The sequence below is a fragment of the Mustelus asterias genome, chromosome 15 (genome assembly GCF_964213995.1).
Source record: "Mustelus asterias chromosome 15, sMusAst1.hap1.1, whole genome shotgun sequence".
NCBI classification, from domain to species: domain Eukaryota; kingdom Metazoa; phylum Chordata; class Chondrichthyes; order Carcharhiniformes; family Triakidae; genus Mustelus; species Mustelus asterias.
This window is the reverse complement of record NC_135815.1, coordinates 79,970,965-79,984,767: the sequence shown is the minus strand read 5'-3', so window position 1 is coordinate 79,984,767 and position 13,803 is coordinate 79,970,965. Positions and strand designations below refer to the sequence as shown.

Here is a 13,803-nt window from a genome sequence, read left to right as displayed (position 1 = left end):
TTTGAAATCCATTTTAAAAAATTTAAAACTAGTATACATATTTCTTTAAAAACCCATGGGAAAAGTGACCCAAATGCGACTAACCAGAAAAGGTAAAGATGTAATTAAAGACTTAAGACATTGCCAAAATGTGCAGTAATCTTGAGCTCTGGGGCAGTTGTAGAATTCATGAAAAGTTGGCTAAGCAATTAAGGATGAAAAGAGAATGAGCGTAAACTATTCAGAGACATAAATATAGACTGTAAAAACTTCTATAGATATGCAAGAAAGAGCAATTAGAGAATACAAATGTAGCTTCCTCAGAGGCAGAGACAGGAGAAATTATGAGGGTTAAGGAGACATTAAATGGATATCTTGCATCTGTCTTCAATGTAGAAGCACAGAAAATATCCAAGGCATAATGGTGAACCATGGGTCTAAAGAAATGAAGAATCTAAAGATAGTTATTAGCAAATAAATAGTACTGGAGATATTGATGTGACTTAAGTCAACAAATCCCCTAGATCTGATGGCATCCTAAGATATTAAAAGAGTAGTTATAGAGATTGTGGATGCATTGGTTTTGATCTTCCAGAATTCCCCAGCTTCTAGATTGCTTCCCACGGATTCAGAGGTAACAAACACACCCCACTGTTCAGGGAATTATAGGCCAGTAAGGCTGTCAACAATAGTTGGTAAAATGCCACAATCTATTATTAGCATGATGTGGTAACATTACTTAGAGAATCATTATACGATTAGGCAGAGTCAACACTGATTTATGAAAGAGAAATTGTGTTGGACAAAGGTTTTTTGAGGCTACAAGTTGTAGGGTGGATGGGGCAAAGCAATGAATGGAGATTTTAAGGTTCTACGCAAGAGATTATACAAAAGTAGGGTTGATAGGTTTGGGAGTAACACATTAGCATGGGTTGAGGATGAGACAAAAGAGAACTGGCAGGCCATTTTCAGTTTTCTGGTCAACGGTGATCCCTCAATGTCATGATGGTGATGGAGGATTCAGCAATGGAAATGCCACTGAATGCCATGCAGAGATGGTTACATTCTTTCTTGAAGATGGTCATTGCATGGCGCGAATTGTTTTTTTCTTAAGCAATCCACTGTCCCATCTCCCTGCCCCAATAATCAATTTAATATTGGCTGCCAGATAGGGGTGAGTTGTTACTTGCCATTTATCAGTCCATGCTTGAATATTGTCCTGATCTTCCTGCATGCAGGCAGGGACTGCTTCGTTATCTGAGGAATTGCAAATAGAACTGAACACTGCAATCATCAGTCAACAGCAGCATTCCTGACCTGATGATGGAGGGAAAGTTATTGGTAAAGCAGCTGAAAATGGTTGACCAGGAATGTCCTGAAGAACTCCTACAAAGATATCCTTGGGGCTGCTGAAGGGATATTTCCTGTGCTTAGGCTAAAACGAAGAGACACAGTCTCAGAATAAGGAGTTTGGATATTTCAGGCCAAGATCCAAAGAAATTTCTTCACTCAAGGGGTGAGTTTCTTTGGAATTCTGACCAGAGTACTGTGGATGCTCAATCGTCAAACATACCAAGAATAGAAATCAATATTTTTTTTGGATATTAAGGAGATAAGGGAATAGTGCAGAACCATGGAGTAGATTAGTAACGATCTTACTAATTGCTGGAGCAAACTTGAAGGGCCATAAGACTACTCCTGCTCCTATTTCTTACATTTTTTTAAATTAAAGACCATTACAAACATTTCATTTATTAAGCTTTGCACAATAAATAGCAAAATGAAGCTAGATATATTATATATTATTCATGTCTTTTCAGCATTCCACTATTCTATCACTATCCAACAGCAACTCCCTTCCCATGGCACCTTTCCAGGCAAGCAGTGGAGATGAGACACCTGTCCTTTCACTTCTTTCCCATCATCCAGGGCCCCAAAAATTGTACTACTTTAATTTTTATTGAATTCAGTGCTTGCAATGCGGTCTCTACACCGGGGAGAACAAAGAACAAAGAACAATACAGCACAGGAACAGGCCCTTCGGCCCTCCAAGCCCGCGCCGCTCCCCGGTCCAGGATTGAATCCTGAATCCAGGATCCCCGCCCAATTTTCCAGCCTATCTACATACCAATATCCTATCCACCGAGCTGTCCCTCACAGCTACGATGCTTTGTTCATTACAACCTATTAACTCACCCCCACCCCCCTATTCCAGACCATGTGATCCCCAGGGAGAGGCGAAAACCCAGAGTGAAAAACCCCAGGGCCAATATGGGGAAAAAAAAATCTGGGAAATTCCTCTCCGACCCCCTGAGGCGATCGAAACGAGTCCAGGAGATCACAATGGCCCTGATCGGAAAATGCTTCCCAACCCTAGTCATTTCCACTTCCATGAACACCATATGAATTCCCTGCCCCCGAGACAGGTTCCCAACTATCCGCAGTCTCGCTCTGTACTGGCACCAGCAAGATGATCATAGAATGAAGCCTTGAAACGAGAAACAAGGAACAATTAGCCCGCGCCGCTCCCTGGTCCAAACTAGACCACTCTTTTGTATCCCTCCATTCCCACTCCGGTCATATAGCTGTCTAGATAAGTCTTAAACGTTCCCAGTGTGTCCGCCTCCACCACCTTGCCCGGCAACACATTCCAGGCCCCCACGACCCTCTGTGTGAAATATGTCCTTCTGATATCTGTGTTAAACCTCCCCCCCTTCAAAGAACAAAGAACAAAGAACAGTACAGCACAGGAAACAGGCCTTCGGCCCTCCAAGCCTGTGCCGCTCCTTGGTCCAACTAGACCAATCGTTTGTATCCCTCCATTCCCAGGCTGCTCATGTGACTATCCAGGTAAGTCTTAAACGATGTCAGCGTGCCTGCCTCCACCACCCTACTTGGCAGCGCATTCCAGGCCCCCACCACCCTCTGTGTAAAAAACGTCCCTCTGATGTCTGAGTTATACTTCGCCCCTCTCAGCTTGAGCCCGTGACCCCTCGTGATCGTCACCTCCGACCTGGGAAAAAGCTTCCCACTGTTCACCCTATCTATACCCTTCATAATCTTGTATACCTCTATTAGATCTCCCCTCATTCTCCGTCTTTCCAAGGAGAACAACCCCAGTCTACCCAATCTCTCCTCATAGCTAAGACCCTCCATACCAGGCAACATCCTGGTAAACCTTCTCTGCACTCTCTCCAATGCCTCCACGTCCTTCTGGTAGTGCGGCGACCAGAACTGGACGCAGTACTCCAAATGCGGCCTAACCAGCGTTCTATACAGCTGCATCATCAGACTCCAGCTTTTATACTCTATACCCCGTCCTATAAAGGCAAGCATACCATATTTGGGTTTAATCCCAGTTGTTGTGGGTTTAATCTCAGTTGTTTGGATTTAATCTCAGTTGTTTGGATTTAATCTCAGTTGTTTGGGTTTAATCTCAGTTGTTCGGATTTAATCTCAGTTGTTTGGTTTTAATCTCAGTTGTTTGGGTTTAATCTCAGTTGTTTGGGTTTAATGTCAGTTGTTTGGATTTAATCTCAGTTGTTTGGGTTTAATCTCAGTTGTTTGGTTTTAATCTCAGTTGTTTGGGTTTAATGTCAGTTGTTTGGATTTAATCTCAGTTGTTTGGGTTTAATATCAGTTGTTTGGGTTTAATATCAGTTGTTTGGGTTTAATATCAGTTGTTTGGGTTTAATCTCAGTTGTTGTGGGTTTAATCTCAGTTGTTTGGATTGAATCTCAGTTGTTTGGGTTTAATCCCAGTTGTTGTGGGTTTAATCTCAGTTGTTTGGATTTAATCTCAGTTGTTTGGATTTAATCTCAGTTGTTTGGGTTTAAACCCAGTTGTTGTGGGTTTAATCTCAGTTGTTTGGATTTAATCTCAGTTGTTTGGGTTTACTCTCCGTTATTTGGGTTTAATCTCAGTGGTTTGGGTTTAATATCAGTTGTTTGGATTTAATCTCAGTTGTTTGGATTTAATCTCAGTTGTTTAGGTTTAATCTCAGTTGTTTGGGTTTAATCTCAGTTGTTTGGGTTTAATCTCAGTTGTTTGGGTTTAATCTCAGTTGTTTGGGTTTAATCTCAGTTGTTTGGGTTTAATCTCAGTTGTTTGGATTTAATATCAGTTGTTTGGATTTAATATCAGTTGTTTGGATTTAATCTCAGTTGTTTGGGTTTAATATCAGTTGTTTGGGTTTAATATCAGTTGTTCTGGGTTTAATCTCAGTTGTTTGGGTTTAATATCAGTTGTTTAGGTTTAATCTCAGTTGTTTTGGGTTTAATCTCAGTTGTTTGGGTTTAATATCAGTTGTTCTGGGTTTAATCTCAGTTGTTCTGGGTTTAATCTCAGTTGTTTGGGTTTAATCTCAGTTGTTTGGGTTTAATCTCAGTTGTTTGGGTTTAATCTCAGTTGTTTGGGTTTAATCTCAGTTGTTTGGATTCAGTATCAGTTGTTTGGGTTTAATCTCAGTTGTTTGGGTTTAATCTCAGTTGTTGTGGATTTAATCTCAGTTGTTTGGGTTTAATCTCAGTTGTTTGGGTTTAATCTCAGTTGTTTGGGTTTAATCTCAGTTGTTTGGGTTTAATCTCAGTTGTTTGGGTTTAATCTCAGTTGTTTGGATTTAATCTCAGTTGTTTGGGTTTAATATCAGTTGTTTGGGTTTAATATCAGTTGTTCTGGGTTTAATCTCAGTTGTTTTGGGTTTAATCTCAGTTGTTTGGGTTTAATCTCAGTTGTTTTGGGTTTAATCTCAGTTGTTTTGGGTTTAATCTCAGTTGTTTGGGTTTAATATCAGTTGTTCTGGGTTTAATCTCAGTTGTTCTGGGTTTAATATCAGTTGTTTGGGTTTAATCTCAGTTGTTTGGATTCAGTATCAGTTGTTTGGGTTTAATCTCAGTTGTTTGGGTTTAATCTCAGTTGTTGTGGATTTAATCTCAGTTGTTTGGATTTAATCTCAGTTGTTTGGGTTTAATCTCAGTTGTTTGGGTTTAATCTCAGTTGTTTGGGTTTAATCTCAGTTGTTTGGGTTTAATCTCAGTTGTTTGGGTTTAATCTCAGTTGTTTGGGTTTAATCTCAGTTGTTTGGGTTTAATCTCAGTTGTTTGGGTTTAATCTCAGTTGTTTGGGTTTAATATCAGTTGTTCTGGGTTTAATCTCAGTTGTTTGGGTTTAATATCAGTTGTTTAGGTTTAATCTCAGTTGTTTTGGGTTTAATCTCAGTTGTTTGGGTTTAATATCAGTTGTTCTGGGTTTAATATCAGTTGTTCTGGGTTTAATCTCAGTTGTTCTGGGTTTAATCTCAGTTGTTCTGGGTTTAATCTCAGTTGTTTGGGTTTAATCTCAGTTGTTTGGGTTTAATATCAGTTGTTAATATCAGGGATTTGTTCCCAGGAGCAGGCTGAGGGTAAGAGAGTGGGTTTTCTGACTTTAATTAATTATTTATTTTTTTGTTTCCTTACACTCTTATTAACTTTTCACTGTCTTACTTGACATAAAGTGTCCAGTATGAGTGTGAAACCAGTGTGTTGTTCCCAGTGTAGGATGTGGGAGGTCCTGGAGGCATCTGGCCTCCCGGACATCCACATCTGTGAGGGGTGTGTCGAGCTGCGGTTCCTGAGGGACCGTGTTAGGGAGCTGGAACTGCAGCTCGAGGATCTTAGGCTGATGAGGGAGAATGAGGAGGTGATAGACAAGAGCTATCATCAGGTGGTCACACCAGGGCAACGGGAGGAGGCCAAGTGGGTGATGGCCAGGAAGGGTAAGGCTAGGGTGGTTGAGAGCACCCCAGTGGATTTGCCCCTGCACAACAAGTACTCCTGCTTGAGTACTGCTGGGGGGGACAGCCCGCCTGGGGGAAGCAGCAGTGGCCGTGTCTCCGCAGTGGAGTACAGCCCTGTAACTCAGAGGGCTAAGGAAAAGAGGAGGAAGGCGGTATTAATCGGGGACTCGATGGTGAAGGGGACAGACAGGCGTTTCTGCGGAGGTAGGCGGGATTCTCGCATGGTGGTCTGCCTCCCTGGGGCCGGGATCCAGGATGTCGCTAGTCGCGTCCCGGAAATCCTGAGGTGGGAGGGAGAGGAGCCTGAGGTAGCGGTACATATTGGTACCGCTGATGTGGGTAGGAAGGGAGAAGGGGTCATGAAAAGGGAGTACAGGGAATTAGGGAGACAGCTGAGAAAGAGGAAAGCAAAGGTAGTAATCTCAGGATTACTGCCTGTGCCACGGGAAGGTGAGGGCAGGAATGGAGTGAGGTGGAAGATGAATGTGTGGCTGAGGGACTGGTGCAGGGGGCAGGGATTCAGGTTCCTGGACCATTGGGACCTCTTTAGGGGCAGGGGTGATCTGTATACAAAAAACGGGTGGAACTTGAATCACACGGGGACCAATATCCTGGCCGGTAGGTTGGCTAAGGTTACTGGGGAGAATTTAAACTAGATAGGTTGGGGGGAGGGGAGCTAGAAGAGTTGACTAGGATCAAGGAACTAATTGATGGGGTGGAGGATGCAGGGGTAAGGGGAATTACAAAATTAATGGTAGAGGAGAGGGTGCAAGTGAATGAAGGCGATAATTTAGATAAGGGAGTAGAGGGAGAGGGTGTTCGCGACTCATCAAAGCGGGTCCAGATAAAAGCTGGAATAAGGACACTTTGCCTGAATGCACGAAGCATTCGGAACAAGGTAAATGAGTTGATGGTGCAAATCAGCACGAGTGGGTACGATCTAGTGGCCATTACAGAAACGTGGCTGAAAGGTGACCAGGACTGGGAGATGAATATCCAGGGGTATCAGGCGTTTAGGAAGAATAGACAGGAAGGAAAAGGTGGTGGGGTCGCGCTATTAATAAGAGATAATATCAGGGTAGTACTGAGGGATGACATAGGCTCTGAGGAACAAAACGTGGAATCGTTATGGGTAGAGATGAGGAATAGTAGAGGGAGAAAGACACTAGTAGGTGTGGTATATAGGCCCCCAAATAATAATGTTGAGGTAGGGAGGGCTATAAACAAGCAGATAAGGGATGCGTGTAAAAACGGAACGGCAACAATCATGGGGGACTTCAACATGCACATTGACTGGCAGACTCAAGTCGGTAAGGGTGGAATGGAGGAAGAGTTCTTAGAATGCTGTCGGGATAGTTTCCTTGAACAGCATGTTATGGAACCGACGAGGGAACGAGCTATTTTGGATCTGGTATTGTGTAACGAGGTAGGTAGAATTAAGGATCTTATTGTGAAGGACCCTCTTGGGTCTAGTGACCACAATATGGTCGAATTTCTGATTCAGATGGAAGAGGAGAAAGTTTGGTCCCAAACCAGTGTCCTCTGTTTGAACAGAGGGAAATATGATAGGATGAGGGATGAATTGGCTAAGGTAGACTGGGAGAGCAGGCTGGCAGGTAGGATAGCTGAGGAACAGTGGAGGATTTTTAAGGAGATCCTTTTCAGTTCTCAGCAAAAATATATTCCAGCAAAAAACAAGGATTGTAAGAAAAGGGAGAACCAGCCGTGGATAACGAAGGAAATAAAGGAGAGTATTAAAATAAAAACAGCTGCGTACAGAGTGGCCAAAAATAGTGGAGAAACAAGTGATTGGGAAAAATTTAAGAAACAACAAAGAGAGACTAAGAAAGCGATAAAGAAAGGAAGGATAGACTATGAAGCTAGGCTAGCAATTAATGTAAAAAATGATAGTAAAAGTTTTTATAAATATATAAAAAGGAATAGAGTGGCTAGAGTGAATGTTGGACCCTTGGAGGATGAGAGGGGGGAGTTAATAGTGGGAAATGAGGATATGGCTGAGTCTTTAAATAAGTTTTTTGTGTCGGTCTTCACGGTGGAGGACACAAATAGTTTGCCAAATATTAACGATAGAGGGTTGGCAGCAGGAGAAATACTTAATACAATTAATGTTACCAGAGAGGCAGTGCTGGGTAGACTAATGGGACTGAAGGTGGATAAGTCCCCGGGTCCGGATGGAATGCATCCCAGGGTATTGAAAGAAATGTCAGAGGTAATAGTGGATGCGTTAGTGATTATTTATCAAAACTCGTTGCATTCTGGGGTAGTGCCGGTTGATTGGAAAACGGCTAATGTTACGCCGCTGTTTAAAAAAGGAAGGAGACAAAAGGCGGGTAACTATAGGCCGGTCAGCTTAACGTCTGTAGTAGGGAAAATGCTGGAATCCATTATTAAAGAGGAGATAGCAGGGCATCTGGATAGAAATGGTTCGATCAATCAGACGCAGCATGGATTCATGAGGGGAAAGTCGTGCTGGACGAACATGTTGGATTTTTATGAAGATGTGACTAGGGCGGTTGATGGAGGAGAACCGGTGGATGCGGTGTTTTTGGATTTCCAAAAGGCGTTTGATAAGGTGCCCCATAAAAGGCTGCTGAAGAAGATTAGGGCACACGGAGTTGGGGGTAGTGTGTTAAAGTGGATTGGGGACTGGCTATCCGACAGGAAGCAAAGAGTCGGAATAAATGGGTGTTTTTCCGGTTGGAGGAAGGTAACTAGTGGCGTGCCGCAGGGATCGGTACTCGGGCCGCAACTATTTACCATTTATATAGATGATCTGGAGGAGGGGACGGAGTGTAGGGTAACGAAGTTTGCAGACGACACAAAGATAAGTGGAAAAGTGAATCGTGTGGAGGACGGAGAAGATCTGCAGAGAGATTTGGACAGGCTGAGTGAGTGGGCGAGGATATGGCAAATGGAGTATAACGTTGAGAAATGCGAGGTTATACACTTTGGAGGAAATAATAACAAATGGGATTACTATCTCAATGGAAACAAATTAAAACATGCTACCGTGCAAAGGGACCTGGGGGTCCTTGTGCATGAGACGCAAAAGCCCAGTCTGCAGGTACAACAGGTGATCAAGAAGGCAAATGGGATGTTGGCCTATATTGCGAAGGGGATAGAATATAAAAGCAGGGATGTCTTGATGCACCTGTACAGGGCATTGGTGAGGCCGCAGCTGGAATACTGTGTGCAGTATTGGTCCCCTTATATGAGGAAGGATATATTGGCATTGGAGGGAGTGCAGAGAAGGTTCACCAGGTTGATACCGGAGATGAGGGGTTTGGATTATGAGGAGAGGCTGAGGAGATTGGGTTTGTACTCGTTGGAGTTTAGAAGGATGAGGGGGGATCTTATGGAGACTTATAAGATAATGCGGGGGCTGGATAGGGTGGAGGCGGAGAGATTCTTTCCACTTAGTAAGGAAGTTAAAACTAGAGGACACAGCCTCAAAATAAAGGGGGGTCGGTTTAAGACAGAGTTGAGGAGGAACTTCTTCTCCCAGAGGGTGGTGAATCTCTGGAATTCTCTGCCCACTGAGGTGGTGGAGGCTACCTCGCTGAATATGTTTAAAGCGCGGATGGATGGATTCCTGATCGGTAAGGGAATTAAGGGTTATGGGGATCAGGCGGGTAAGTGGTACTGATCCACGTCAGATCAGCCATGATCTTATTGAATGGCGGGGCAGGCTCGAGGGGCTAGATGGCCTACTCCTGCTCCTATTTCTTATGTTCTTATGTTCTTATATGCCTTCTTCACCACCTTCTCCACCTGTGTTGCCACCTTCAAGGATTTGTGGACTTGCACACCTAGGTCCCTCTGTGTTTCTATACTCCTGATGACTCTGCCATTTATTGCATAACTCCTCCCTACATTATTTCTTCCAAAATGCATCACTTCGCATTTATCCGGATTAAATTCCATCTGCCACCTCTCCGCCCAATTTTCCAGCCTATCTATATCCTGCTGTATTGCCCGACAATGCTCTTCGCTATCCGCAATTCCAGCCATCTTTGTGTCATCCGCAAACTTGCTGATTACACCAGTTACACCTTCTTCCAAATCATTTATATATATCACAAATAGCAGAGGTCCCAGTACAGAGCCCTGCGGAACACCACTGGTCACAGACCTCCAGCCGGAAAAAGACCCTTCGACCACTACCCTCTGTCTCCTATGGCCAAGCCAGTTCTCCACCCATCGAGCCACTTCTCCTTGTATCCCATGAGCCTTAACCTTCTTAACCAACCTGCCATGTGGGACTTTGTCAAATGCCTTACTGAAATCCATATAGACGACATCCACGGCCCTTCCTTCATCAACCGTTTTTGTCACTTCCTCAAAAAACTCCACCAAATTTGTAAGGCACGACCTCCCTCTTACAAAACCATGCTGTCTGTCACTAATGAGATTGTTCCGTTCTAAATGCACATACATCCTGTCTCTAAGAATCCTCTCCAACAACTTCCCTACCACGGACGTCAAGCTCACCGGCCTATAATTTCCTGGGTTATCCCTGCTACCCTTCTTAAACAACGGGACCACATTCGCTATCCTCCAATCCTCAGGGACCTCACCCGTGTCCAAAGAAGCGACAAAGATTTCCGTCAGAGGCCCAGCAATTTCCTCTCTCGTCTCCCTGAGCAGTCGAGGATAGATGCCATCAGGCCCTGGGGCTTTGTCAGTTTTAATGTTCCCTAAAAAACCTAACACTTCCTCTCTCGTAATGGAGATTTTCTCTAACGGGTCAACACCTCCCTCCGAGACACTCCCGGTTAACACGCCCCTCTCCTTCATGAATACCGATGCAAAGTATTCATTTAGGATCTCCCCTATTCCCTTGGGTTCTAAGCATAATTCCCCTCCTTTGTCCCTGAGAGGTCCGATTTTCTCCCTGACAACTCTTTTGTTCCTAATGTATGAATAGAATGCCTTAGGATTCTCCTTAATCCTGCCTGCCAAGAACATCTCGTGCCCTCTTTTTGCCCTTCTAACTCCCCGTTTGAGATCTTTCCTACTCTCTCTGTATTCCTCCAGAGCTCCATCTGTTTTCAGTTGCCTGGACTTAACGTACGCCTCCCTTTTCATTTTAATCAGATCCTCAATTTCCCTGGTTATCCACGGCTCTCGAATCCTACCTTTCCTATCTTTCCTTTTTACAGGCACATGCCTATCCTGCAGCCTTATCAATAGTTCCTTAGATTGTAGATTTACAAATGTAGATTGGGTGACTGCTTTGTTGAATGTTTCCATTCAGACTTCCATTCAGTTTGCAAAACTGGCTCCGAGCTTCCCAACACCTATCATTTCAATTCCCCACTCAAGAGGCTCAGTGTAAACTTGGAGAATGCACCTTTCAAATTAGGTTCTTCGGAGCTTGTCAGTCTCAAAGAGTGCAACAATTTCGAGAGTAACTGCTCCTTTTTTTTCACACTAAGAAGTTTAACAACACCAGGTTAAAGTCCAACAGGTTTATTTGGTAGCAAAAGCCACACCTTTTTTTTCAGGCAGCACTTGCTAAGTAATAATTCTGCTGTTGCTATTTACAGCTCCATCTCTCGTTTCTTAACTTGTCCCATTAACACTCCCTTTTGCCATTCAATCTGTCTTTCAACCTATCATAGACCTTCCATTTTGATCTTCCCTCACCACTATACTGCTTAAAAACAGTTACATGTAACCATTTGCAGTTCTGATGAAAGGTCACTGACTAACTTGAAGCATTAATTCTATTTCTCACTCCACAGATATTGCACAAACTAAATATTTCCAGGATTTTTTCTGTTATAGAAATTGGGTCCCATTTTAGGAGAATATATTTCAACTACATGCAGTTTCTACACTGAGCAAGGTATTATTATGTGGCTGAAAGAGGGATCTTAAGGTAGTATTGCATACAACCGATTAACAAATTCCCAAACAACATGAACCATATTAACCATCATTCGCATCTCAGGAAGTACCAGCTACATAAATACAGTGACTACAACAGCTTGTCAGAAGCTGGGAATTCTTTTAGAGTTTTATTTATTAGTGTCACAAGTAGGCTTATATGAACACTGCAATGAAGTTCCTGTGAAAATCCCCTAGTCGCCACACTCTGGCACCTGTTCGGGTACACTGAGGGAGAATTTAGCATGGCCAATGTACCTAACCTGCACGTTTTTGAGACCGTGGAAGGAAATCCACACAGACACAGGGAGAATCCGCACAGACAGTGACCCGAGCTGGGAATCGAACCCAGATCCCTGGCACTGTGAGCCAGCAGTGCTAACAGCAAGTAATTTACCCTCTTGACTTCCCAAAGTTTATCATCTACCAGGCATAAGTCAGGACTGTTATGGAATATTCTCTGCTTGCCTGATTGAGTGCAACTCCAAAAAAGTTTGAGAAACTCAACACAATCCAGAACAAAGCAGCTTGCTTGATTGGTATTTCATCCATCACTGGCAGATAGTGCAAAATTGAGTATCATATCTACAAGACGCACTGCAGGAGCCCACTACACCTTCTTCCACAACCCCTTTGTAAAGCTCTGACCCCTATCACCCAGAAGGACAAAGGCAGAAGATGCATGTGAACACCAACATCCCAGCTTGGGATATAAATTACCATTCCTTCACTGAGGTTGGGTCACAATCCTGGAGCTCCTTAACAGCTCCGTGGGTGTATCCACACCAGGTGGAATGCAAGTGGCTCAAGAAGGAACAGCTCACCACCATCTTCTCAAGATCAATTGAGGATGAGCAACCAATGTTGGCCTAATCGACTTTGCCCACATCTCACGAAGGGATAACTACCTACTCCACCACCCCAACACAACATGCATGACTGAGTGATACCCATGAACATACACGTTAACCTGCCCACTGCATGTATCTCATTGACATTCACTAAACACAAGTCTCTCTTGTATTGAACCTATTAACCCCCCCAAACAGAACACACCATTGCATGCACCCTATTAACATTAAACCCCCGAATTGTATATACACAGGACATAAAACGCATTAGCACGGTCACTGTCCAAGGTCCAGTTAGCATGACCCTCACCCTCTGACCATGGTCCGGACAATGCCGGACCCCAAGCTCAAGCCATTACCTCACGTGCTTGGTCTCGACATCCCGTGACTCGTCCGAAATGACCTGCGGCGGCTGCAGCCGGCGGTGCCGCAGACCTTCCGCCTCCTTCATGATGCTCTAGCGCCGCTCCGGACACCCGCCGCCCGAGACCAACGGCCCAGTCTGGGAGCCGTGCATGCGCGCGCCGGCTGCCGGTTGGCCCAACCGTGCGTGCGCGCGCCGGCTGCCGGTTGGCCCAACCGTGCGTGCGCGCGCCGGCTGTTTCCAACCGCGCGTGCGCGCACCGGTTGTCGGCTGGCCCAACCGCGCGTGCGCGCACCGGTTGTCGGCTGGCCCAACCGCGCAAGCGCGCCACTGCCAGCGTCCTCGTCGCAGCGCGAGACTCAGAGTAACGGCCGAATCGGGCACACATCCCGGTCACGTTTGAACAGGTGTGTGGGGGAGGGGTCACCTGCAGAGTTTACCTGTGGGTTCACCTGTGACTATCTTGTTAATGCAGACTTTACCCGTGGGTTCACCTTTCACTGTCATATTGCTGTGCAGTTTACCTGTGGGTTCACCTGTAACTGACATATTAATGGAAAGTTTACCTGAGGGTTCATCTGTAACTGTCATATTGATGAGCAGTTTACTTGTGGGTTCACCTGTAACTGTCTTATTAATGGAAAGTTTACCTGTGGGTTCACCTGTAACTGTCATATTGATGAGCAGTTTCCCTGTGGGTTCACCTGGAACTGTCATATTGATGAGGAGTTTACCTGTGAGTTCATCTGTATCTGTCTCATTGATTAGCAGTTTACCTGTGGGTTCACCTGTGACTGTCTTATTAATGGAAAGTTTACCTGTGGGTTCACCTGTAACTGTCATATTAATGGAACGTTTACCTGTGGGTTCACCTGTGACTCATATTGATGAGCGGTTTACCTGTGGGTTCACCTATAACT

General features: G+C 44.4%; 1 protein-coding gene across 1 annotated transcript in view; it reads right to left on the bottom strand.

Moving 5' to 3' along the window:
• The window catches only part of apmap (adipocyte plasma membrane associated protein), a 52,978-nt gene extending 39,881 nt beyond the window's left edge, over positions 1-13,097 (bottom strand). The window contains exon 1 of the mRNA XM_078230229.1: positions 12,879-13,097. Within this exon, the coding sequence (XP_078086355.1) occupies positions 12,879-12,970 (92 nt within the window). The 5' untranslated portion in view covers positions 12,971-13,097. The remainder of the gene's footprint in view (positions 1-12,878) is intronic.
• Between the last annotated feature and the right edge of the window lie 706 nt (positions 13,098-13,803).